The sequence below is a fragment of the Sebastes umbrosus genome, chromosome 6, assembly GCF_015220745.1.
Source record: "Sebastes umbrosus isolate fSebUmb1 chromosome 6, fSebUmb1.pri, whole genome shotgun sequence".
NCBI classification, from domain to species: domain Eukaryota; kingdom Metazoa; phylum Chordata; class Actinopteri; order Perciformes; family Sebastidae; genus Sebastes; species Sebastes umbrosus.
In genome coordinates, this window is record NC_051274.1 from 2,201,063 (window position 1) to 2,228,873 (window position 27,811).

The following is a 27,811-nucleotide window of genomic DNA, read 5'->3' on the forward strand; positions in this document are numbered from 1 at the left end:
TTACTGCCAAGCAGCTGAAATATAGAGTGATATTGTGCTTTTAGCTGACGTGTGTCGCCTCACTGTTTTGAGCGATGCTCGTTCATGTCTATTTAGAGCGAGCACAAGCGCGAGCCTGATGCTGACTTTCGTTGACTTAAAGGCCACAGGTGTCGCTGTTAACAAGCATTTCTGATTCTTACAAACAGTCCCTCTAAAGGAACAGTGTGTAGCATTTCAGGAATCTATTGTCAGAAATGGAATATAATATTAATAACTATGTCTTCATTAGTGTATAATCACTTGAAACTAAGAATGGTTGTGTTCTCGTTAGCTTCGCCGTTTCCACAATTATTCTCTTATTCTCGTTAGAATAATAAAGAACAAAGTGTGTAGAATTCAAATGTCAGTTTGACTTTTAACTTACAGTTTAATAAATGATTCCACGGACGGGGCTATCCTTTTCCTTTGCGAGCTGCAGTCACATCTGTCACAGTAAATCAAATTGCAGCCGACACAATCATCTCTTGTTATGAGGCAGTGTAACAGCCGTCTCTCTGGGGTGTGAAACATGGCCCTGCTGTGGGGAAGACATGGACTGATGTGGAAAGCAGCTGTTCTCTCCCACACAGCCTCACTGTCCTAGCCCTCGTGTTTAGACTGGCAGGACATGAGAGCTTTTCCCAGAAACCCGAGCTCCGTTTCCAGCGCAGCAGCAGCAGAGCTCGTCTTGTTCTGTTGTTGAATAACTCACTGCAACATGAAGACCCCTCACAGCTGAGCAGTCCACATCACCGTCTGCTGCTGTCCGGACCATCAATCGTCATACAAAGGGATACCTGTTGGCCAGCTCTTTATTTGTTTCTGCATCACTTGAGTGATAATTGGGGACTTTTTTTTGTTGTAAATATGTTTTATTGATTTTCAAAGATTTTATCCCACAAAAATAACAGATACAAAACATGTATAAGTCAAACAAAATAGAAATCATTCATCAGATCTGTTTACAAAGTTAATTCCAAATTCCCTTCCCTATCCCCATCCCTACCCACCCACCCACCCATCCATAGGATCACAGGTTACAGAATACATTTAGGTGCATGAAGGAAAGATATACAATAAACAAAAGACAGGGGGAGGGGGAATAATTAGGGAAATAACTTATAAAAAGAGAAAAAGAAAATAACTACTGTAATGTAACATTCAGGTTTTCCACTCTACTCTTCGTCAAGGGGCTCCTGCAGAGAGTCATAAAAATCCAAAAAGGGCCTCCATATCTTAACAAAGGTTTGAGAGGAACCTTTCAGCTTGTATTTAATTTATTCTAGTTTTAAGAAGTACATAACCTCTTTGACCCAGTGAGAAAAGGATGGAGGAGTGCGTTGTTTCCATTTTAGGAGAATCAAACGTCTCGCACGGAGTGTAGTAAAACCAATGACCCCACAGGCCTTACCTGATAGACGAGCACTGGATTCCTTTGGTATTAAACCAGAAAGGGCACAAATTGGGTCCGGGTCGAATTGGGTTCCAAACATCTCACTAAAAGCTTTAAAAATACTTATCCAGAAGGTGGAGAGATTCGAGCACAGCCAGAATATGTGCATTAAGTCTGCTGGTTGGCCTCTACATCGAGGGCATAGAGGTTCAATGTTTGGATAGATCTTTGCCAATCTTGCATTAGTAAACTGTGTACGATCTTCAGTTGTATTAAGCCATGCTTAGACGATGTGTGTACCAAGTCCAAGACAGTGTCCCACTGGTCATCTGTTAAAACCACTCCAAGATCAGAGTCCCAGGCCTTTTTTAAATATTCAGTAGAGCATGGATTGATGTTGTTAATGAGCTAAAAAATCTGGGATATGAATCCTCTGCTATCTGGAGTCAGTTCGAGGAGGTGGTCGACATGCGATTTTATGGGTTCATCCGGAAATGAGTTTAATATCCTTCGTACAAAACTCCTGATCTGTAAGTAACGAAAGAAATGGTTCTTATTTATTATTTGGGATAACTGAGAGAAAGATGCAAAGGTGCCCTCCAAGTATAGATTATTGATTGACTTAATTCCTTTATCAAACCATAAAGTAAATACAGGGTCTGTACAGGAAGGAATGAACATGTGATTAGACGTAATGGGGGAGAGGATAGAGGTCCCTTGCAAACCAAAATGCCTTCTAAACTGAGCCCATATTCGTATAGTGTGATTAACTATTATGTTTGAACTCAAATTATTGCAAAGAAGGGGCAAGGGTGCACTGACCACTTTTTTCTGGAATGCCATGGTATCGAGCAGTTTCCAGAGGATGCTTCTGTCAACGCTGTCAAATGCCTTCTCATAGTGTATGAAGTTGATGTACAGCGGAGAATTCCATTCCAATGACTGTTCAACTATGATGCGGAGAGTTGCGATCTGGTCCACGCATGATCTATTCTGCCGAAAAGCCTGCAGAGTATTATTAGAAATCACAGCCGCAAGGGGAGAGGAATACAGCAATTTGATCCAGGCAATGAATTCGTCTTTAAAGCCAAATCTGTGGAGAACAAAGAAAAGGTATTTCTACTTAAAGGCCTTTTCAGCATAGAGCGAAATCACTGCCTCAGGGCACTTAGGCCGGGCCGAGTGGACAACATTGAATAGTTTTCTTAAATTTGAATAAGAGTGCCGGCTCTGGATAAAGCCCGTCTGGTTAGGCAAAACAATATCTGGAATAACACACTCCAGGCGCTTAGCTAAGACCTTGGATAACACTTTAAAATCTACATATAGTAAATAAATAGGGCTATACGATGTGCATAGCACTGGATCTTTATCTTTCTTTGCTAGAAGAGAGATGGAGGCCTGTCTCAAGGTCAAAGGAAGAATTCCTGAGGAGAGTGCCTCTTTATACATCGCTTGAAGAAGTGGTGCCAATTGAAGTGAAAACTTCTTATAGAATTCAGTTGCAAAGCCGTCAGGGCCAGGCGACTTGTTATTTTGCATAGATTTAATGGCAATGATGATTTCAGAGATCGAGATGTCCGCACAAAGATTGGCATTGTGTTCTTCTGACACGGTGGGAATAGTCAAGTTTTCAAAGAAGTTGTGTGTGAGACCGGGATCATCACTACATTCCGACATGTAGAGGTTAGAGTCAAATTGTAAAAACGTTTTATTTATGTCGTCATGATCTATTAACATATCTCCTGTGTGTGACTGGATCTGTGTGATTGAGCGATCAGTAGCTGCTTGACGAGCTTGCATTGCTCGCGTTATCTCCAAATTCAAAGACCTTATGTCTGGATTTCAAGATGAGGCGTACTGCCTCATCAGTGGATAAAAGATTAATTTCAGTTTGTAGTCCTAAACGTTCTTTATAGAGATCAGGTGTCGGGGATTGGGCATATTTTCAGTCAATATTTAGGATTTATTGAGAAATACATAATTTGGATTGTTTTTCTCTCTTGACTGCGGAAGATTATCCAATAATTTGTCCCCGGAGGTACACTTTAAGAGTCTCCCATAATGTGGCTTGCGATATTTCTGGAGAGGATAAGATGGCACTCTGATCAGAAATAACAATACTGGTGTATGAACACGTCTTAACCTTAGGCAACAGTCATTTTTCGAGTCGACATCATTATTATCGAGTAGGAAATAGTCTATACGGGTATAGGTGCAATGCACGTTTGAGAAAAATTAATAGGTTCTGGGCTGGGGGGATTTAAACCACCAAATGTCTGAAAGATCGCCTTTGCTCATGAAATCATGTATAACTCCAGCTGACCTGGAGAGCTCGGTGACCTATCCAAGGTGACATAGTGACACAGTACAAGATTGAAATCACCTCCTACTATGAGAAACCCCTTGTCAAGGTTAGGTATTGTCAAAAATAGTTTCTCAAAGAAATTACTGTCATCACAGTTAGGAGCATATAAATTCACTAAAATCACAGGATTGGCAAAGAGTTGTCCGACAACAATAATGTACCATCCATTAGGATCACTAATGATCCCTTTAGAGTGGAAAGAAATGTTTTTGTTTATCAATATAGCCGTCCCTCTGGCTTTTGCATTAAATCTAGAATGGAACACCTGACCAACCCAATTTCGATAAGCCACACTGTCATTAGGAAGGTGAGTTTCTTGTAAGCTTGCCACGTCTACCTTCAGTTGTTGCAAGTGAGACATAACTCTTAGTCTCTTAACTGGATTATTGACCCCTTTTACATTCCACGATATAAACTTGGTGGAGTTATCGATCACCTTATAAGGTTGACCTACCATAACAGTCTAAGAATATTCAAATGTGGTAGCCAAAAGGTGATGTCCTGTTTGATATGTACAGCAGTAACAGCAGAGAGCAATAGTGGGGGAAGAGGGAAGAAAAAAGAGAGAGGAGAAAGAAATAAAAAAAAAGAAAAAGAAATAAAAGGTATAATCTTACCTACTGGACCTGTAAACCCTTTCCCTTGTAAAGTCATTCACTTTGTGTTTGGTTCTACCCTGCACTTCAAACTCTTTGGTAGTGGTCGTTTTGCCCATGTTTAATCAAAACAGAGGACACCAGATCAGAGGACAGTTTTAGATGTGGGTCTTCCGAGCTTTAGACGGGCGAATTAGATAACAAATGTCCAATAAATGTCGAATGATGACAGAGCTCTTCCGACTTGCTGCCTACTCCGCCATTCGCCAAACCAGAAGTCCCTAATTAGGGACTTTTTGCCCTGGGTTTAGCCTCCCAGGCAAACCTTCTTCTCTGTACATGTTCTGTCTCTTAGATTGGCGGACCTTAACCCAAATCAAGGCCCTGATGTGAATCGCAACCATCTATAAACTAAAGCATCTGGCTGGTAGAGCCTTTTGGGGATAATACAGCCTCAGAGGAAACATGTTGAGAACAAAACGTCCTTAAGGATCTTCATTCTCTGTGTTACAACAAACTGGGAAGAAGTGACTCGCTCCGTTCTTTCTAACCCACTCCCAACATGTCCTAAACTTGGTGTTATAAATTAAAACCAGTTAGTACCCAGTGATAGTCGTCTGTTCATCCATGGGTTCACTGCAGACAGGAGCTGCTAATAGCTGACGGTGTGTCAGTGCAGCGGAGCAGCAGGGATTAGCTCTGCTCTGTCAGACAGGGATTCTGTTACTGCAGATAAAGTCAGCAGGGCAGAGGATGAAACATTTCATCCATCTTATTGAAGCGCTGCTGCTTCAGCTCCAGCAGGACTTAAAATGACAGGAAACTCAGGAATCGGAGCGTTTTTTAAATGCTGGTCATGACCTAGGTATTCCCTCTTTACTGATGAAGGACTCAACACAGGCTGCAGCTGCTCTGATGCTCAATTATAAATGTTCATTGTAGCCATCATGTTGATAATGATGGTGATACTAAAATTACCTCATCATTTCCTGCCTCATTTACTAATTTAAAGTGTTGTAAGTAGAGTAGAGGAACTGTGTACGACCAACAAGAGAACGGTGTGTGTGCCCTGGTGAACGTGTGTTTAGGTACATCTGCATTAGTGCGTGTGTGTGTTGATGACTCCAGGTGAACAGCTGGACTGTAACAGCTGAGGATGTTCAGTTCCAGCAGATTGACGGAATGGAAAGAGACAAATCTCTCTGGAAAGGACTTGTCTTCCTCCCTTGTAGGAACTCTCTCCAAACAGTTTGAGAGGATAAAGAGGCAGGATGTGGGTAGAACCATTTCATCTCCACTATTATCCGTCATTTTTTGATTTTCCCCCTTCCGGAAATGTACTTGAAAGTCACACATTTTGGACATCTGGATGTTGTCTTGTCTTGACAATGAGATAACTCTCTTATTGTCAGTTGGGCTTTGATATATGGAGACACTGTTCAGCTCAGTCAGAGACACATACGTCAAGGAACTGACTAAATCTAGGTTGTAAGGTTCTAAGGTTGTGCTTTGTGAGGGAGCTCTCAAAGAACTCGAGCAGCAACGAGGATTTTGCTGGGAGCTGATCCTCCTTCACCACACAGGTTTCCAGTCATACCATGTTGAAAGTTGTGATGTTGCAGGTTTTGGTTTGCATCTTGTGCTAGCCGTGGTAGCAGCGTGGCTCTAGGGACCGATGTTGACCGGTCGGTCCATTACTTTGCTCCAGACTGTAACAACTGTTAGCCTAAATGCTATTGCCATGAGATCTGGTACAGATCCACATGGGGCCTGGAGGGTGACTCCTAACTCTTGGTGATCCCCTAACTTTCATCTAGCGCCACCAGCAGGTCAAAACTCAACTTTATCCTAAACTAATGGCATCGCCGTCAGCCTCAGCTGTAATGTGTTTAGGGAAAAGTAGTAAATGTTAGCATGCTAACACGCTAAGCTGAAATGGTGAACATGGTAAACAGCTAAACATCAGCATGTTAGCATTTAGCTCAAAGCTTTGCTGTGCCGACATGCAGCTTCACAGAGCTGCTAGCATGCCTGTGGACCGGTTCATGTCGTCACTTCCCGTTTGGACTACTGCAATGGAGTTCTGTCCGGGGTTCCCAGCAAAGCCCTGGACCGGCTCCAGTATGTGCTGGACTCAGCTGCCAGTGTTCTCACCCACACCAAGCCCTGGCAGCACATCACCCCGACACTCATCCACCTCCTTTGGCTCCCGGTCAAGTCCTGCATCACCTACAAAATCCTCCTCCTCACCTACAAATCCCTCAATGCCCTGGGAGCCCCGGCTCCTCAGTACCTATCTGACCTCCTCCACCCCTACACACAGTCCCGGAAGCTGAGATCCTCAGGCACGGGTCAGCTCTCCATCCCCTACACAAACCTGCCAACTTTTGGGGACAGAGCTTTAAAAAGAAGAAGAAGAAAGGACATTTTTTCACTCTGTTATATACAGGACACACACACATGCACAAACAGGACCTATACATGCGTTAATGAGAGAGATGTCAGAGCGAGGGGGCTGCCCCTGACAGGGGGTTTGGTGCCTTGCTCAAGGGCACCTCTGCAGTGCCCAAGAGGCAAACTGGCATCTCTCCAGCGACCAGTTCACATTCAGTACTTGGTACATGCGGGGACTTGAACTGGCGACCCTCCAGTTCACAAGCCAAGTCCCTATGGACTGAGCTACTGCCACCCCCAATTTCAGTGTGACAGCCCCCCCACCGTCTGGAACTCTCTCCCCATAGAGCTCTGCAACGCCCCATCTCTTGACAGCTTCAAAAAACTCCTTAAAACCCAAACCCTTCAACAAGGCCTATGGCCTTTAGCTACTGTTATGTCCCGTTTAGTTAGTCAAAGGAAGTGGGGATCTTCCAAAGTCACTTTAATCATTTTAGTGTGATATTCCCTCTTTGCTTCCATAGACAGTGTCTCCCTGCCGAGGGATGGTAACTCAAATCAGGAAGTTGGTACTAGTTGGCTGTAACTTGTTTATAAAGGCCGACTGGTCTGGTGTTACATGTGCAATCATCTGAGACATGTTGTGTTTGGATACATAAAATAGCTATGTTTTTATATACATATAAAGATGATTAATATATTTCGATGTTAAAATGTCCTGTATGACATGATGGAAATAATTCTACATGTCATCTGGGTTTATACTACTACTACTACTAACTACTACTACTAACTACTACTCCTCCCTGTTCTTCCCCTGTTCAGTGTCACCTTCATCTTCCTCAAAACTCTGAGGACTAACTAACCCTCAGACCAGGTCATTATCTGTTAATGCCCATAATGCTTTGCCACACACTCAATTCTGTCATGCTCCACCGGCCTTTTGTGAAGTGTGTGTGTGTGTGTGTGTGTGTGTGTATTGTTAACCCATTTTTAGCTGCTCTCCTTCATCCTGTAGCTCACCAACTTGTGTCACACCATCCACCATAAGACTCAGCAGCCTTCATATAACAGAAAACTGAAGTAAACATGTCCACATGACATAAAGCCTGATAGTGAGTCTAGTCAGCCCTCTCTTATTCTCTCCATGTCCTCCTCTGTCCCCAACAGACCAGCTGAAGATCACTAACCTGAGAGTGAACTTCACCAAGCTTCACACTCTGGGAGACAACCTGCTGGACCCCAGAGCTGAAATCAAAGAGAAGTATTACTACGCTATATATGAGCTCGTCGTACGTGGAAACTGCTTTTGCTATGGCCACGCCTCGGAGTGCGCTCCCATCGATGGCATCAGGGATGATATAGAAGGAATGGTGAGTGATGAGGCTTCAGGCTTCAGTCACAGTACAGTGTTGGGGTCCTCATCCCATACAGATTGCTTTAACCCCCCCCCCCCCTCTCATTTCCTCTTAAGGTCCACGGCCGGTGTGTGTGTAACCACAATACCAAGGGTTTGAACTGTGAGGAGTGTGATGACTTCCACAACGACCTGCCCTGGAAACCGGCTGAGGGACGCAACACCAACGCCTGCAAGAGTGAGCAGAGGGCGGGAAGCAAAGGGGACATTAAGAGCAGTGCAAATACATCACTGATTAATGAGCCAATAAGCATCAATGAAAACAGAGAATACATGTACTCTGACACTGTTGCATCGATTATTTGCCAGCAGGCTACCAAAGCACAGTGACTGACAGTTTGGGGTATTTACAGCTCTAACAGTGTGCCTGTGGGTAGTGAACACTAGAGAACAGCAACACTTAAGCCATGATGACTAATTAGTGTGAAATGAATGTCTTTTTTTCTAGAGTGTAACTGTAACAGCCACTCCACCCTGTGCCACTTTGACATGGCGGTGCATTTGGCCATGGGGAACGTCAGCGGAGGAGTGTGTGACGACTGTCAGCACAACACCATGGGACGCAACTGTGAGACGTGCAAACCTTTCTACTACAAAGACCCTTTTAAGGATATCAGGGACCCGCGGGTCTGCATAGGTGAGTGTGTGTTGGTGCACATTAAACAATCACACTAAAATGAGCGTATTTCCTAAAATCAAACCAAAGTTGAGCTACTCTACCAAACTGAATGAATGAATGACTTTATTTCAAACATAAAAATAAATAAAAACAGATACAAAATAATGACAAACAAAACATTAGTAACAGTGTCCGAAAAAGAGTAGGTAGAAGTAAAACTTATATTTCCCTACCCCTTTCTCACTTCTCCTCTATTAACTCATATATCACAGAATGCTAATATAATCTGATATATAAACTATCCCAGATTTATTTACATCCCAAATTAAATATATGAACAGCATCCCAAATTCATTTACAACCCACATATCCATCCGAAGTTAAAAAATAAATACAAACCAACCCTTATCACAACTCTTCCTCATCCATATACCTCCCAAACATTATTTTTTGTTGTATAGCTTTTTAAATTGATTTATATTTGTGCTCCGCTTCAACCCATCACCCTAACCCAGGGGTCAGCAACCTGCGGCTCCGGAGCCACATGTCACATCTTTGGCCCTCACTGCATTAGACTCATATACAATATACTTAGACTATAAAATGTGTCACCTTCATCACAATGCTCAAATGTTTTGCTGCTTCAGACAGATTTCTTTTTGCCTAAAATGGCTCTTTTGATAGTAAAGGTTGCTGACCCCTGACCTAACCCATTCCACAAATCCACCCCACAGACTGAAATACACATACTCTTCTTTGTTGTACGAACACAATGCTTTTTAAAATGAACATTTTTTTTGAATATTGCCCAGAAGTGAATTCTGTCTTGCTTTGAACATAATTAGTGCAGTTTTAAATTTGACCAAATCCATGAACTTCAATGCATGTGACTTTAAAAACAGTGTGTTGGTGTGTTTTCTATATCCCACATTATTTACTGTCCTGATTGCTCTCTTTTGTAGTATGCATAATGGTTGTAAGTTGGTTTTATAAGTGTTACCCTAGACTTCCACAAAGTAATTCAGATATGGTGATACAAGTGAAGAATACACTGTGTTTGTACTGTAGTACTACCTATAGGTGACAGGCCATCAAAATGTACGGAATATAATATTATAAAAAACAGTATGGAATATCGATATCATATGATATTCTGTGCACTAACGTTGGTGATGTTTGATGAAACATGTAGAAGGTGAAGAGAACATCAGGAAACAGAGTCATATGGGCTGTACTGATAGATGCCTTGAACACCACACTACAGTCACATGGCAACACCCCATAACACCAACCCAGATCATACATCATTCTCCTGCCTGTCCTGTCCTGTCCTGCAGCTTGTGACTGCGACCCAGACGGCTCTCAGAACGGAGGGATGTGCGACAGCCACACCGACCCCTCCCTCAGCACGGTGGGAGGTCAGTGCCGCTGTAAGGCCAACGTGGAGGGGCCGCGCTGCGACAAGTGTAAGACTGGCTTCTTTGGCCTGAGCGCCGACAACCCTCAGGGCTGCCAACGTGAGTACACGCTCTGTTACAGTTCACACACAACACAAACAATAGATATATCAGTGCTATTTTCTGCATGTACTGTATACACATCATCATCCAGCAATTAAAAAATGTATGAAGAAATTCTTCACAATATTGGTTGTATACAAAAAATGCTGTGTAAATTCCTGCATTATTAAGGCTCTAATCCTATCACTATCTACTGTATCATTTCCTAAATAATGTTAAAAGTTATATAAAAATGTGACAGTTAATTCTTTACTACACGACACGCCCCCTTTACTACATGACGCGCCCAATTTACTACATGACACGCCCCCTTTACTACACGACACGCCCCCTTTACTACATGACACGCCCAATTTACTACACGGCACACCCACTTTACTACATGACATGCCCTGTTTACTACACGACACGCCCCCTTTACTACATGACACGCCCAATTTACTACATGGCACGACCCCTTTACTACACGACACGCCCCCTTTACTACATGACACGCCCAATTTACTACATGGCACGCCCCCTTTACTACACGACACGCCCCCTTTACTACATGACACGCCCAATTTACTACACAGCACACCCACTTTACTACATGACACGCCCTGTTTACTACACGACACGCCCCCTTTACTACATGACACGCCCTGTTTACTACACGACGCGCCCCCTGAACTACACGACACACACACTTTACTAGACGACACACTACCCTTTACTACACGACACGCTACCCTTCACTACACGACACGCCCCCTGAACTACACGACACACCCACTTTACGACACAACACTCCCACTTAACTACAGGGCATGCCCACTGTACTACACGACACGCCCCCTTTACTACAGGACACGGCCCCTTTACTACACAACACGGCCACTTTACTACACGACGCACCGACTTTACTACACAACACGGCCACTTTACTACACGACACACCGACTTTACTACACAACACGGCCACTTTACTACACGACACACCTACTTTACTACACAACACGGCCACTTTACTACACAACACGGCCACTTCACTACACAACACGGCCACTTTACTACACGACACACCGACTTTACTACACAACACAGCCACTTTACTACACGACACGCCCACTTTACTACACAACACGGCCACTTTACTACACGGCACGGCCACTTCACTACAAAACACGCCAACATTCCTACACGACATGCCCACTTCACTACACAACACGCCCACTTTACTACACAACACGCCCTCTGAACTACACAACACACCCACTTTACTACACAACGCGGCCACTTAACTACACGACACACCCATTATACTACACAACACTGCCACTTTCCTACAGGACATGCCTACTTTACTACACGTCAAGCCCACTTTACTACACTACACACCCACTTTACTACACGACACACCCACTTTATTACGCCCACTTTACTATACAACACACCCACTTTACTACATGACACGCCCACTTTACTACACAACACGCCCACTTTACTACACGACACGCCCACTTTACTACACAACACACCCACTTTACTACACGACACGCCCACTTTACTACACAACACACCCACTTTTCTACACAACACGCCCACTTTACTACAAATGAGAAGAGCCAAAGAATGAGCTGAATGTTGCCTGAGAGGAAAAACACAGGATAAGAAAAGTCCACAGATGACTCACTACTGCTCATAAAGTTTATTCGCTGAAACTGGTTTAGACTTTTGCTTGACAATGGTGGTAGTTTGTCTCTTTAAAACCTGCTTTTCAGTGTGCTGCACTAACTACTGTGCACTATCTGTGTGTGGTGTGCCCCCAGCGTGCCGGTGTGACCACCGGGGAACGGTGTCCGGTAGCTCCCAGTGTGACCCCGTCAGCGGAGACTGCTTCTGCAAGCGTCTGGTCACTGGACGCAGCTGTGACCAGTGTCTGGTAAAGAAACCTTTGTTTATGGTTATCTGTCTGTCCCTCCTCACCACCACCTCTGTGCTCCTGTCAGTAAGCCCTGCTGGTGCTAATGTGACAGTGAATTTCAGATATACTTTAGATTTCCCTTGCTGACCCCCTGGATAATCCTGTTTTATCTTTTTGTCTCTTTGACCACTTCTGTCACTTTCTCGTCCGTTTGACACTAAACATGAAACAATTCATTTTCAATGGAGGCGTCGAATCTTATTCCCCTACCTGTTACCTTTATCCCTCATTTATTTCCTCCTAAATAAGTGACAGTGATCTTCTTCACTCTTTATATTTTCCTCCCATTCTCTCTGCCCAGAAGCCAAGCTGTTAGCTGCTGATCAGCCTCCTCAGCCAGGAATAGTAAGGCAGGAATGTGAGCTCCTGCCTGGGTCCTGTGTCTAAATTTAGCCCAGGGATCTGAGGCCTGTCCGGTTGGTGTGAGTTACAGCCGGCCTAAAATGGTCAGGGCCTGGACCTGGTCCCAAAGTGGATCCTGTCTGATGAGCCCTGCGTAGAAATGGTGTAATGTCAACATTGGACAGAATTAAAAAATCCTCTCACTGTCACTGTGCTGAAAGTGTATTTAAAACAAAAATAGATAATAGTAAAAATATCAGTATAAATATCCCATAAAAAGAAGATGAAACAGTTAATGTGATCACTGCCTCACACTTTCTCTTGTTAGCTTTCCAAATAGCTGTCAGGTCTAACAGACTGGTCACAGACCAGTATTAGTGTAACAGGGGTCTCCAACAAGTCTGTTGGAGACCCACAAGTCCGAGTGGCTCACTACAGGTTACAAGAATATGGACATAAATTTGATAACACAAAGTCACATTGTAAACCAGTTTAAATATCTATCCAATCAAATTCACATACATCACGCCTCCTTCTGACACAAAATGATTATTTGCCAATCGGCCAACAATTAAACAAGTTGTGCTGCTTTCAAATTTAAATTTTAAATGACATCAGCGACGCAGTAACATCAGGCGATGTTAGCAGACCAGCAAGCGTACATCAGATCTGACAATGACCGCAGAAAATAGCCAGGTCAATAAAAAGCAACAAATATACTATTTTAATGAGGAATGGGTGATGACAAATGTGTGTGCGTCTCATTTGCGGTGCAAGCGGTCAGTCAGTAAAAGATGTAACATCGAGAGCCACTTCACCAAAGTACACAGCAACTTTTCACCGGACTTTCCGTCTGGCAGCAGTTTAGGAACGGAGAATATCATCATCACATCCTAACGAAGCACAAAGCCCTTCATCTATGGAGGGACTGTAATAGACAGAAATGATGTCTGCTATTGGCGATGTACAACTTGGTGGCATTATGTGTAGCTCTCGGCCACTTTCATTTTGTCAAATTAGCTCTCAGAGGAAGAAAGGTTGGAGACCCCTGCTGTAGAGGGATGGATGACACAGCCTGGTCCACAAACTTCAACTTGATTGATGTAAATACAAAGTGGCCAGATTCTTCTACAACACTAAGAGAGGAACCACATTTAGTCCAAATACATCAGCCAAAACACATCAAAAGTATAAAAAGTGAAATTGCTGACTGCAAAAAATCCAGTGTTGACATCGTCATGTCAGCTCTTTCTGAACGTGAGGAAAATGCCCCAGTGTCAGTTGAAAGGAACGGAGCAGTAATAATATTAATAATAATAATAATAATAATAATAATAATAGTAGCAGCTATGAGCGTCATTTTATTGGGTTAGACAGTCTGACTGTGGTGGAAGTTCCCCAGGACAACCAGGACTGTCTGGAGACAACTGATCAGCTGGTTCTTCTGTCCTGTGTCTGTCAGTCCCTCTGTCTGTCAGTCCCTCTGTCCTCTGTCAGTCAGTCCCTCTGTCCTCTGTCTGTCAGTCCCTCTGTCCTCTGTCAGTCAGTCCCTCTGTCCTCTGTCTGTCAGTCACTCTGTCCTCTGTCAGTCAGTCACTCTGTCCTCTGTCAGTCAGTCCCTATGTCTTCGGTCTGTCTGTCAGTCACTCTGTCCTCTGTCTGTCCTCCTGTCTCCAGCCAGAACACTGGGCTCTGAGCCACGACCTGAATGGCTGCCGAGGCTGTGAGTGTGACATCGGAGGAGCTCTGGACAACCAGTGAGTGACGCTGTAGTTTAATCCTGCTGATTCACAGCTCACACATGACACTCAGAAACTAATTCCTGTCCCCAGAATAGCAGCAGCAGCCTTGTGTACTCCGATATATTAGCAATAATTGTTACGCCTGTTGTCACATTAATGAATTCATGGATCCATGTTCTGTGCCACTAGAGGTGGTTAAACCTCGTACACTGATTCAGCTCCCTGATGATGATGATGATGATGATGATGATGATGATGATGATGATGATGATGATGATGATGATGATGATGATGATGGGCTCACTCTTTGGCGTTATTAGCCACCTTAGCTACATGGCAGTGTAGATCTGTCAGTCACTTTGGTCTGAAATATCTCAGCAACTGTACCATCTGTTGACAGACAGTCATGGTCCCCAGAGGATGAATCCCACTGACTCTGGTCATCCCCTGACTTTTCCTCTAGCACCACCATGAGGTCACATTTGGATGGTTTGCCATGACGTTTGGTACATCCTTTAACTGTTCCTCTAGTTCAGGGGTCAGCAACCTGCGGCTCTTTAGCCCTTCTCCAGTGGCTCCCTGTGGATTTTAAAAAAATAAGTGGAAATGAATAACGTTTTTTTTTTGTGTATATTTTCATTTTTATTTATCATTGTTGTAGGTCTATGGTACGACGGTACAACGGAGTATTAGGGCCACATTGAGGAAAAAATATAAATCTGAGATTTCGAGAATAAAGTCATAATATTATGAGAATAAAGTCGTAAGTTTATAAAGCAGTAATTACATGTGTTATTTTCTTTTTTTCTCGTAAAGTTATGACTTTATTTTCGTAATATTACAACTTTTTTTCTCGTAAAGTTATGACTTTATTTTCGTAATATTACAACTTTTTTTCTCGTAAAGTTATGATTTTATTTTTGTAACATTACGACTTTTTTCTTGTAATATTATGACTTTATTCTTGTAATATTACGACTTTTTTTCTCTTAAAGTTATTACTTTATTCTCGTAATATTACAACTTTTTTTCTTGTAAAGTAATGCCTTTATTCTCGTAACATTACGACTTTTTTCTTGTTATATTACGATTTTATTCTCGTAACATTACGACTTTTTTCTTGTTATATTACGACTTTTTTTCTCGTAAAGTTATAACTTTATTCTCGAAATCTCCGATGTTTTTTCCCTCAATGTGGCCCTAATATTCCGTAGTACATTTGCTCTCGGACCCTCACTGCATTAGACTTATATACTATAGACTTAGACTATAAACTGTGTTACCTTCATCACAATGATCAAATGTTTTGCGGCTCCAGACAGATTATTATCATTTGTTTTTCTAAAATGTCTCTTTTGATAGTAAAGGTTGCTGACCCCTGGTCTAGTGCCATCACCAGCTCTTCATTTAAATGTGTCAACAACAAAACTAATGACATTTAGTGCTAATTAGCTAATGTTATGCTAACATGCTGAACTAAGATGGTGAACATGGTAACCATTATAGCTGCTCAACATCTTGTTATCGTAGCATGTTAGCATGCATTTAGCTCAAAACACTGCCGTAGCCTCACAGAGCGGCTAGCATGACTGTAGACTGTTGTTAGCTTGTCTTGTTATAAGGTAGTAATGATTTAGATTTAGAAGGAGCTTCACTGGAAACAAAATGTTACGCACCCAGCTTAGTCGTATAATATCAGCTGCTGTAATAACAAAGCTATTTATGTAACAATTAATAACAGAGACTGTCCAACTCACTGTGAAAGGAAGTCCTGGGTATAGGATGGCAGTCTAGAAACATCCGAGGCACTCTTAGGGTGTTTTCACATTAGGAACGGTTGATCCGTACCGTGCCCAAGTACGATTGCCCCCCCTCGTCGCTCAGCTTCCACATTAGTAAAGTTGTTCCATACCCGAGTAGCTACACTTCATCATCAATGTGTATTTGTTTATGTTGAGATCAGCTGTTCTAGTGGCGGAGCATCGTAAAAGACTTCATTCAAACTGGACAGAAACTAAATAAAACTCACCAACACGTCGTCGTTAGTCTCTCCAACAATCACCAACTCTGGTTTGGTCTTAATAAACTCTTATTTCACTGAATTTGATGTGAAAATAGGACGACTCTACACGTTGTCTCCCCCCCCACCTGGCCCTCTCTCTGCCCGCTGAGCAGCTGATCGGCTCTCGTTCTTCGCAGACAGACCATTAAATCAGCTAAATCAAATAACAAACATCACTCAACCCCATTGCCTACTATTGTCTATATTTTAAGGAACCTCTCGCTGGCCTTCCTGCTGTATCATCCACTGCCGTGCAGTTCAGATGAGATCGGCGCATGCTGCGGGCAGATACAGACATAGATATGAAACAGCTTTATATGTATACAGATTTCGGAGGAGACCGGTGTCGTTGAATAAAGCCTGACCTTTCACAACCACTCTCTGACTGATAACGTTACTCGCGTTAAATAGCGGTCCACTTCCGTGTTTCGGTACAGTTGGCTTTCACACCTGATGCGAACCGTACCCGAGTACACATGATCCGTAATCCAGACCACCTTTTCAAGTGGACCCGGGTACGGATCGAAGAACCGTCCCCGAGTACGGTACGGAGCGTTCACACTCATCAAACAAACTGGACTTTGGGGACAAGTGTACTCGGATCTGGGCCCGGGTCCCTGATGTGAAAGCATCCTGATTGTGAATTAAAGATCCTTTATTACAACATGGATAACACCCAGCGCGGAGAACTGGCCACTGTACGATCACGGCCAACAGTAGCTAGTACGCTGGGTGTTATCCATGTCTTGGTAAAGGATTTTTACTTCACAATCAGAGTGCCTCGGATGTTTCTAGACTGCCATCCTATACCCAGGACTTCCTTTCACAGTAAGTTGGACAGTCTCTGTTTTTTATTTTTATTTGACAACGTGCCCCATCCATGAAGAGCACCTGGATTTTTACTTCAACATTACCAACACCGAGTTTCCTGCCCCGGTGCTGCACTCCCAATCTTGTCTTCATTGACCATGACTTAAAGCTGTTTATGTCTTCTCTGTAGCTGCTCCATGGAGAGCGGTCAGTGTCGCTGCCGCAGTCACATGACAGGACGCCAGTGTACGCAGGTGGAGTCTAGATACTTCTTCATGGCTCTGGATCACTTCCTGTATGAAGCTGGGTCAGCCAAAATGGGGCAGGTACCGGTATTCTTCATCAGCACACGTTTAAATATTGGAGTGGTTCTGTGGCGTTGGTATGGAAATATAGTCAAAAGTATATGTGAATACGTCTGTGTATTCTCAGGGCTGTACGTTAGAGACCAGAGAGCACCAGCAGGGTCGCCCCGCCACATGGACGGGCATTGGGTTTGCCCGGGTACCTGAGGGCGGCACCCTGGAGTTCCTCATCAGTAACATCCCCTACTCCATGGAATATGACCTGCTCCTCCGCTACGAGTCTCAGGTCTGTGTGTTTCTGCATCTCTGATCACAATGAAGCGATTAAAGGAAGAGTTCAGATGCTTATTCATCCTCTAGTTGAGAGTTAGATGAGAAGATCGATACCACTCTCATATCTCCTATTGTTGGTTATTGGCTGGAATATTTCAAACTCACAGTGACGAGAAGACTCCAGAGGTCGGGTCACTGCACCCGACCCGTACATATAACCCTTCATTAAACCCCAACATTTTACACATAGGCTTGTGTAGATAGAACATGTTAGTTAGGGCGTTTTCACATTAGGAACGATTGATCCGTACCGTGCCCGAGTACGATTGCCCCCCCTCGCTGCTCAGCTTCTACATTAGTAAAGTTGTTCCGTACCTGAGTACACTTCATCATCAACGTGTATTTGTTTATGTTGAGATCAGCTGTTCTAGCAGCAGAGTATCGTAAAACACTTCATTCAAACTGGACAGAAACTAAATGAAACTCACCAATACGTCGTTGTTAGTCTCTCCTACAATCACCAACTCTGGTTTGGCCTTAATAAACTCTTATTTCACCGTGTTTGATGTTAAAATATACCGACTCTACACTCTGTTCCCCCCGCTGTCTCTCTCTCTGCCCGCTGAGCAGCTGAGCGTCTCTCGTTCTTCGCAGACAGACCATTAAATCAGCTAAATAAAATAACAAACATCGCCCGACCCCATCGGCTACTATTGTTTATATTCTAATGAACCTCTCGCCGGCCTTCCTGCTTTATCAGTCATGGTCATGCAGTTCAGAGGATGAGATCGGCGCATGCTGCACGCAGATACAGACTTAGATATGAAACAGTTTTATATGTATACAGATTTCGGAGGAGACTGATGGCGTTGAATAAATCCTGACCTTTCACAACCACTCTCTGACTGATTACGTTACTCGCGTTAAATAGCGGTCCACTTCCGTGTTTTGGTACGGTCGGCTTTCACACCTGATGGGAACCGTACCCGAGTACACATGATCCGTAATCCAGACCACCTTTTCAAGTGGACCCGGGTACGGATTGACGAACCGTGTCCGAGTATGGTACGGAGCGTTCACACACTAATCAAACAAACTGGACTTTGAGGACAAGTGTACTCGGATCTGGGCCCGGGTCCCTGATGTGAAAGCACCCTTAGTGATTTAGAGGTGCTGCTTCACAGATTTTCTTACCTTTGGAAAGAGACTGGTTGCTGTTTCCAGTCTTTATGCTAAGCTAAGCTAACCGTCTCCTTTGTATTTGACATTTCAATAAGCTCTTTTCACTCTTCAACTATCCCTGTACAGACAAAGCTACACTAACTCTTAACGTGAAGGAACATGCTGGTGGTTCTGCATGTTTCCACCCTTTTCCTATAAAGCATGTATATTTTTTATTTTATGTTAAATATTTTCCAAAGCATTTGTGATTGATTTCCTATCATCCAGGTAGCTATCATTACTCTGTAACGGTCCTCCTCCCCTTCTCATATGTCATGATGGGTATGCTTCTGACTGCATGTTAACACTGATTCTACCCAGATGCCCCGAGACTGGGAGGAGGTGCGTATAACCGTGATCCGTCCGGGGCCCATTCCTACCAGCAGCCCCTGTGGAAACACCATCCCAGATGATGACAGACTCAGTGTCTCCCTTCCAGCTGGAGCCAGGTCTGTGGCTCACACACACACACACACACACGTACACACACACACACACACTCTGAATGTGTGCTGGTTGTGTTGCTCCAGGTTCGTGGTCCCTCCTCAGGCTGTGTGTCTGGAGAGAGGCGTGACTTACAGCCTCCGCTTTGAGTTCAGACGCTATCAGGATGCCAACAGCATCCTCAACGGGGCGGCCAACGCTCTCCTCCTTGTGGACTCTGTAAGATGACTTTCTTTTTCCACTCCTCTAAAATGAGCATCTGAGTCATGAAGAAATTGTAGTTTTCATCCCACAAACATCTCCCTCCCTCCCTCCCTGTCCTCTGCACCAGATCGCCTTGATGCCTCGCCACTCCTCCATGGAGATGTTCAACGCAGGGGATCCAGCTTCTAACATCAGGAAGCAGACGTATGAGCGGTACCGCTGCCACGAGGGGGCCAAGAGTGTAACCCGTCCGCTGATGAGTGACACCTGTGCCAAGCTAATCACCAGCATGTCGGCCATCATAAACGACGGGGCGCTGTGTGAGTGAAAGAAGCTTTATTGGGCCTGAATGGCGGTCATGATGTTTACAATGCAGTGGGTTACATGACCTTTACCCTGACCTCTGACTTCCCTCTGGAGGAAAGGAAAACATTATTGGGATCAGCCAAGTTAACATTATTAATGATGTGTGGAATTGATTTATTTGCTTGACCAGTTCCTTACACAAAAAGTGAGGAAAACTTTAAGCTGACCTGTAAAACAAATAAGGAATCCCAATAGCCTGACAGTCATCAGCCCTTTGCTCCCAGAATGCACTGTGCAGCATGTTCCCATATGTTAGGGTTCAGTGACTTCATGCCTGTTCTTCTCTGTCCTCTTCCAGCTTGTAACTGTGACCCTCAGGGGTCCATCAGCTCCATGTGTGACGTCCGCGGGGGCCAATGCCAGTGCAAGCCCAATGTGATCGGTCGACGCTGTGACCAGTGTGCTCCGGGAACTTACGGCTTTGGACCGTCAGGTTGCATAGGTGAGGACCTCTGCTACAAATCCAGACCTGTTGATGGAGGATATGGTGTATATTTTACGCCCCTTCTCTGGTTGGATTTGGATGTTTAAACGTTCTGTGGAAGGGTCAGCTAGTAGGGCCTTAACGCCGAATTCACACCAGACAGCGGCAAAGTGCAGCTTCAGGTAATACAGGTCAACATGTCACAGGAGTCACAGGATGTGTTTACTGATTGGCTGCCACATTTCATCGCTAAAAGTCCCAACTTTTGTTTGGCCGCATTTTACCTCAGAATCAAACGGCCGCAGCTCACTGAACTCGAGAGCGGCCGCCGCAGCAGGCCGCACTTCGCCGCTGCTTGGTGTGAATTCGGTGTAACGGTGCAGACACGGCAACAGCTAATGAAGCAGTTTCACTTCAATCAAAACTCTTTAATCTACTGATACACTACTGACAATATTGGTAATTTTGTTTTTGCATTTTGTTCTTTTATTCTAGTTACAAGTTCTAGTGACAAAGGTCTGCAGAGTAAACTGAGTTTAGACACACTTAATGTGCAGAGCCTTTGATTAGTTATATGCTAGCTGCTAGCGCCCTCTACTGTCTCTCAGTACACAGAATCCTCTTTACTTAAATGATTTCTTCCCCATCCTTCTTTTCACTTCCTCTGTTTGATTCCTTCTCCTGTCCACTTCACTTCCTGCTATCAACCTCCTTCCTATACGCCTCTCCTTATCTCCTTTTCTCCCCCGGTCCAGCCTGCGGTTGCAGCTTGGAAGGCGCTGTGACTCGACTTTGTGACAAGTTCACCGGTCAGTGCCAGTGCCGTCCCGGAGCGTTTGGTCAGCGCTGCGACGGATGTCAGGCGGGTCACTGGGGCTTCCCCAGCTGCCGACCCTGCCAATGTAACGGACACGCCAACAAGTGTGACCAGAGGACCGGAGCCTGCATCAACTGTAGGGACAGCACTGGAGGAGACAAGTGTGACAGGTGATGTTTCAGTGTGAAGGGGACCAAGCTGCATGAGATCAGGTTCAGATTAAACATAAAATACATCATGGGGATAAAGAAATGGATTTAAAGACTTTGTAGTGTTCATCCTCCTCTGATCATATACTGTAATAACACAACAAGTATGAAAAGTGCTCATTATACATGCTTCTACTTGAGTTGTTAGTTACAGTTCATGTTCTCATTTCTGTAGGTGTGCCAATGGTTACTATGGTAACCCAGTTTTGGGCAAAGCATCGAGTGGTCAGTGTCGCCCGTGCCCCTGTCCAGACGGCCCCAACAGTGGACGCCACTTTGCTGCATCTTGTTACCAGGACAACCGTAACAGACAAATCATCTGCAACTGTAACCAGGGTTACACAGGTAATAAGACAGGGCTGTTCCATCAGTCCTTAGCTTTATCTTCATACATCCATGGTTTCTCCTCCTCATCCTCAGCAAGTGATGCTAATGACATCATCGGCGTATCCAGATGTGTGCGTGGGTGATTCATTTCCTATAGAACGAGTGACATTGTGAACACCTGAACATTATAGCACTGCTTCATCATACTATACTGTACTTTAGTGTTTGACTTTAAAACTACTACAAAACCTCATCTGAGTCAAATATGTGGAGTCCAGTTGTTTCTGCAATGTGTTTTATCAAGAGAAAGGGCACTTTAATCTGAGAGAAACTTTTTATATTAAAAAAGAGAGACTAAATAGTGATATTTCACCTCATGTAGTTTCAGTGCATCAATCGTTTAGTTTGTAGCTAGCTGGAGTTTTGTTCTGATGTTACAGTAGAAATAACCACCCAGACTACAGTCTACAGCCACGCTAGCAGCTCTGGACTTGGGCACAGCAGTGCTTTGAGTTAAATGCTAACGTTAGCATGCTAACTTGCTGCAGGTATAATGTTCACATGTTCCATGACCATCTTAGTTTATCGTGTTAGTACTAAACACAAAGTAGAGCTGAGGCTGATCCAGGTCTGACGTGATGATGTCACTAGTTGAACCTCCAGCTTGATTGCAGGTCATTCTGCGGTGGAGCGACCGACTGACGTTGGCAACTCCAGAGAAAACTGATGACATTCCCATCAGCCTCACTTGTTTTTGGTGCTAGCTAATGTTAGCATGCTAACATGCTAAACAAAGATAGTGAAGATGGTAAACATTATATCTGCTAAAGATGTTAGCATTGTGTCCATGTTAGCATGGTGACATTAGCATTTAGCTCTGTGCAGTTGTTTCTAAATACAGTTGCTAGCATGATTGTAGACTCTTGTTGAGATTCCACGGTGGCGCTGGAGGAAAGGTCAGGGGGTCATCAGAATTCCTACGAATATACATCCCTATTATCAGGCGAGTCAAGCAGAGTCCATCTTTATTACAGCTTCATGTCTTTAGTCAACCACTGAGGTCATCTTCCTCCAGAACAGCTCTGAACATGTTCATGATAAAGCTCCAGTCTGCTACCTACTGTGACAGAGGGAAGGATAGATGTGAGGTAGGACTGATGTTTGTCAGTGGGCTGTGGTGAATGGTAACCTGTGTCATTTCCTCCCTCCCCTGTATTACTGGTACAGGGATTGTTAAACGCTCCGGGGCGACCATTTTTAAGCGTGAGTAATGATGGTTGTCCCCCATCCCTCCCCCTCCTCCTCCTCCTCTATTTCCCACCAACCCTCCACTTTACCAATCCTCCCACCCATGCATGGCTTCAGCACCCCCCCATCAGCGGTGCTGTGCCACAGTGCACTCCTGCCCCTGTGTGAGACCTGGCTCAAAGGACCAATGCTTTTCTGTGGCTGCCCATGCTTCATACGGCACTAAAGGCTACTGAAATGATATCAGAAGTGGTTCAATGAACCAGGTCTGAGTAAATGTTCCCAGTACGAGGACCTGGCCCAGAATCATTATTATACAGACTGATAGTGTAAAATAAGAAAGTACCCTTCAAGCTATAAAGGTGTGAGGAACAGGTGTATACCCAGTGTTGGGTTGATTCTGACTCTGGGTCAGCTTGTTGAGCAGTGATCTCACAGAGAATACCACAATATAGTCCCACATTCAGGATGAACACACTGAGCCTGGCCTGTCGGAGCACCATCAGCTGTCTGTCAGCAGTCCGTCAGCTGTCTGTCAGCTGTCCGTCAGTCGTCCGTCAGTCGTCCGTCAGCTGTCCGTCAGCTGTCCGTCAGCCGTCCGTCAGCCGTCCGTCAGTCGTCCGTCAGCTGTCCGTCAGCTGTCCGTCAGCAGTCCGTCAGCTGTCCGTCAGTCGTCCGTCAGCTGTCCGTCAGCTGTCCGTCAGCTTCTGTCAGCTGTCCGTCAGCTGTCCGTCAGCAGTCCGTCAGCTGTCCGTCAGTCGTCCGTCAGTCGTCCGTCAGCTGTCCGTCAGCTGTCCGTTAGCAGTCCGTCAGCTGTCCGTCAGCTGTCCGTTAGCAGTCCGTCAGCTGTCCGTCAGTCGTCCGTCAGCTGTCTGTCAGCTGTCCGTCAGCTTCTGTCAGCTGTCTGTCAGCTGTCCGTCAGCTGTCCGTTAGCAGTCCGTCAGCTGTCCGTCAGTCGTCCGTCAGCTGTCCGTCAGCTGTCCGTCAGCTGTCCGTTAGCAGTGCGTCAGCTGTCCGTCAGCTGTCCGTTAGCAGTCCATCAGCTGTCCGTCAGTCGTCCGTCAGCTGTCTGTCAGCTGTCCGTCAGCTTCTGTCAGCTGTCTGTCAGCTGTCCGTCAGCTGTCCGTTAGCAGTCCGTCAGCTGTCCGTCAGTCGTCCGTCAGCTGTCTGTCAGCTGTCCGTCAGCTTCTGTCAGCTGTCTGTCAGCTGTCCGTTAGCAGTCCGTCAGCTGTCCGTCAGCTGTCCGTCCGTCTGTCCGTCCGTCCGTCTGTCGGTACATTCTCAGGAACGCCTGGAGGGAATTTCTTCAAATTTGGTATAAATGTCCAGTTGGAATCAAGGATGAACTTATTAGATGTTGGTGGTCAAAGGTCAAAGGTCAAGGTCACTGAAACCTCACAAAACACGTTTTTTTGGCCATAACTGAAGAATTCATACAGTATGCTACTTATGACACTTTGACACAAATGTCTAACAGGATAAAATGATGAAGTGAGGACATGTTGGACAGACATGGATGTAAACTGACACTTGACTAGTTGGAGGAGGAATACCACCATGAGGCCGTGATTCCAGTTTCTATTCCTCTCTCATCTCACCCTCCCTTCTCTCTGCCAACACAGCCCGACTCTCTACCTCTCCCCACCTTCTCATTCCTTCTTTCTCCAATTTCCTTCTGTTCTCTTTCTGGACTCAAATATTATTACAAGTATTTCTTCTTCTGAGTCTCACCTGAAGGGACATCAAACAAGATATAACAGAGAGGGAAAACAGCTAAACAACTCAAATAATGGTTCACTGACTAAAGAATCCAGTAGTCCTCCTACTGTTGTTGAAGCTGTGTATATAGCAGTAGTTGATACCAGGATGTGTCCGTCGTGGTTACATCTGTCTGGGCTTTCCTGAAGCAGACTGAGACATCATGGAAACATCACAGAATGTTAATGTTCTAGGTTATTATGTAATCACTAAGTAGAGTAACATGGCTCCTGAAGAAGGCTGTGATGCCGAAGACACTCACTAATGAGAGCTGGTTAACCCAACCCCACTGAGTGGTGATGCATAACTCAACTGATTCTAGTAACCTACTGTATTAATATGATCATGTCCATGTTTTAGACTAACATGCTTCTATCAATGGGAGTATCCACTGAAACCATTTCAGTCCCAGTCTGGGCCACATGAGGAGGGTCCACTCCTCCCAGACTACCGGTTGATTGATTGTGCTGCTGTACGTTCACAAGATTTCTGCTTCCTGTTGTTTCATACACTGTAAAAACATCCTGAGGCATCCTGTAGAGCACTTCACCCGGTCTTATTGTTCCAGTTCAAATGAAAGTAGCAATTATGTACTTATCATATTATCTCATTCTAACTCTTGTTCTCTTTCCTTTTTGCTTTTTCTCCCAATTCAGGAGCCCGCTGTGAGGAATGTGCTCCGGGTTACTATGGCAACCCCTCTCAGCGCGGAGGGCGCTGCCAGCCGTGCCAGTGCAACAACAACATAGACATGTCAGACATGGAGGCTTGTGACAGGCGGACCGGAGAGTGCAGGAAATGCCTCTACAACACCGAGGGCGCCGTCTGTGGCGTCTGCAAGAGCAGCTATTTCGGAGACGCCTCCCGACGCAACTGCAGGAGTGAGTGACACGTTCACTGGAAGAATCTACAAAAAGAAAAAGCTCTGGCTAGCATGTTAATGTTGTTATTATTATTATTATGTATATTATTATGATGATGCATGCTTTTTTTGCCCTTCAGAGTGCACATGTAACTTCCTGGGTACTGACCGCGGCCAGTGTATGGAGCGTGAGGACTGCGTGTGCCAGCGCGCCACAGGGCAGTGCCAGTGTCTACCAAACGTCATTGGACTGACATGTGACCACTGCGCCCCCAACCACTGGAACCTGGCCAGCGGGAGGGGCTGTGAACCCTGTGGCTGTGATCCCAACAACTCAGTCACCTCCTCATGTAACGAGGTAGGGTACAGTTGGACCTGAACAGGATCAGATGAGAAGCACATCTCATGACGCGCTGCATTCATTCACCTCAACAGAAACTAAAGACACTCACGCGTCGTGCTTCTATTTTTCTTTTTCTCTGTTGTGCAGTTCACTGGGCAGTGTCAGTGTCGTGACGGCTTTGGTGGGAAGACCTGCACAGACTGTCAGGAGAACTACTGGGGAGACCCCAGGACACAGTGCAGAGGTTAGAAACATGGAGACATCATGCATTCTCTTACGAAACGGTGTAGTAGTTATGAACATGATGAAGAGACCAAAGGATTCAATGCAGAAGTGAATGTGTCCAGTATAGAGCCTCATAATCAATAAACAGCAGTTACATAGATACGTATGTGTAAACAAATGTGATGTCCTCATTATAAGCTCAGTCCTGTTGTTCCATATTCCCTCCTCTTCCTCCTCCTCATCCTCCTCCTCCTCCCCCTCCTCCTCCTCCTGCTACTCCTACTCCTCCTTCTCTTCCTCTTCCTCCTCCTCCTCCTCCTTCTCCTCCTCCTCCTCCCACCAGCTTGTGACTGTGACTGGCGTGGCATTGAGGCCTCTCAGTGCAACCGGGTGAGCGGCCACTGTGTGTGCCAGCAGGGGGTGTCGGGTGTCCGCTGTGACCAGTGTGCCAGAGGCTTCTCTGGCCAGTTCCCCCACTGTCAGCCCTGCCACCAGTGCTTCGGGGACTGGGATCGCATTGTGCAGGTGTGGTCCTCAGTCAGCAGTGTGATATATTGAATAACTGATTATGAGACAACCATAATCTTTCTCTCCACAATGTTGTCTCATGATCAGGACCTTGTGGTGCGTACCAAGGCTCTGGCAGAGCGTGCCCACGAGATTCAGACCACTGGGCTTACTGGGGCCTATGAAAAGGCCTTCAGAGACCTGGAGCTGAAACTGGCACAAGCTCAGGGCATTGTCAACGCACGCAACGCCACCGCTACAGCGGTCGCTACCCTGATGGAGCTCATTGAAGATCTCAGGTACGGCTGTTACATCCCACTGCATTATAAGAGTGAAAATATCCATCTGAAGTCATTCTGTTTGTCACATTAGGTCGCAGTGTCTAGATAATAATTATAATAATAATAATAATAATAATAATAATAACAATAATGATAATGATACTTGATTTTGGAATTGTTTTGAAAAAAAGAAAATCTCCCTTTTAGCAGATTTATTCAATTTGAAAGTAGATTTAAAATCATATCAGGATTATAATGTACATCCCCCAACAAGCTGTTGTGTTGCCCTGCAGAGCGCAGATCGGTGAGACCACTGACACCCTAAACCGTCTGGAGGGAGACCTAACCATCGTCCAGGACAGCAATTCTGAGGCCAGCAAGGAGCTGAGTGCTCTGGAGAGAGAGGCTAAAGAACTGAACCTCACTTCAGAGCAGCTGCACCGACAACTGGACGTCCTAAAAAACTCCAACTTCCTGGGTGATTATTCAACCATTCACCCTCTTACTGTCCACACTCTGTTCCTACTCAAGATCCCTCACAGTAGGGATGTTAATAATTAACCGTTTAACCGTTAACCGACATTAAGCATCGCAACCGATTAACGCTTAACGGTTAAAACGGTTAAAAGAAATATTAATAATCAATTAAAAAGCTGAGAAAAACTCGTCACTTGAAAGGGAAAAGCTGGTCCACCTTAAGAGTCTGAGCCAGCGTTACAGATACAGGAAGTTGGCTCCCGTCTATAG

The 27,811-nt window shown here is 44.8% G+C and overlaps 2 protein-coding genes across 3 annotated transcripts in view; both read left to right on the forward strand.

Annotated features, from left to right (window-relative positions):
• lamb2 (laminin, beta 2 (laminin S)) overlaps positions 1-27,811 on the forward strand; it is a 76,018-nt gene that overhangs the window by 32,095 nt on the left and 16,112 nt on the right. The window contains exons 8-28 of one of the 2 annotated variants that reach the window (XM_037772241.1): positions 7,943-8,145; positions 8,247-8,367; positions 8,638-8,826; positions 10,146-10,325; positions 12,140-12,252; positions 14,314-14,393; positions 17,441-17,576; positions 17,683-17,841; positions 19,371-19,498; positions 19,580-19,712; positions 19,825-20,017; positions 20,362-20,505; positions 21,243-21,474; positions 21,689-21,858; positions 23,068-23,103; positions 25,503-25,727; positions 25,849-26,066; positions 26,199-26,295; positions 26,620-26,801; positions 26,892-27,082; positions 27,358-27,542. In XM_037772241.1, coding sequence (XP_037628169.1) covers positions 7,943-8,145; positions 8,247-8,367; positions 8,638-8,826; positions 10,146-10,325; positions 12,140-12,252; positions 14,314-14,393; positions 17,441-17,576; positions 17,683-17,841; positions 19,371-19,498; positions 19,580-19,712; positions 19,825-20,017; positions 20,362-20,505; positions 21,243-21,474; positions 21,689-21,858; positions 23,068-23,103; positions 25,503-25,727; positions 25,849-26,066; positions 26,199-26,295; positions 26,620-26,801; positions 26,892-27,082; positions 27,358-27,542 — 3,315 coding nt within the window. The remainder of the gene's footprint in view (positions 1-7,942; positions 8,146-8,246; positions 8,368-8,637; positions 8,827-10,145; positions 10,326-12,139; positions 12,253-14,313; positions 14,394-17,440; positions 17,577-17,682; positions 17,842-19,370; positions 19,499-19,579; positions 19,713-19,824; positions 20,018-20,361; positions 20,506-21,242; positions 21,475-21,688; positions 21,859-23,067; positions 23,104-25,502; positions 25,728-25,848; positions 26,067-26,198; positions 26,296-26,619; positions 26,802-26,891; positions 27,083-27,357; positions 27,543-27,811) is intronic. The other variant, XM_037772242.1, reaches the window with a different exon arrangement.
• LOC119489589 (extensin-3-like) lies at positions 10,457-12,122 on the forward strand. Its single transcript, XM_037772243.1, has one exon. It carries the CDS (start codon positions 10,716-10,718, stop codon positions 11,778-11,780), a length of 1,065 nt encoding a protein of 354 aa, XP_037628171.1. The 5' UTR covers positions 10,457-10,715; the 3' UTR covers positions 11,781-12,122.

Excerpts from the sequence above, each read along its gene's own strand:
- LOC119489589 (XM_037772243.1), top strand. The coding sequence starts at position 10,716 with ATGCCCTGTTTACTACACGACACGCCCCCTTTACTACATGACACGCCC.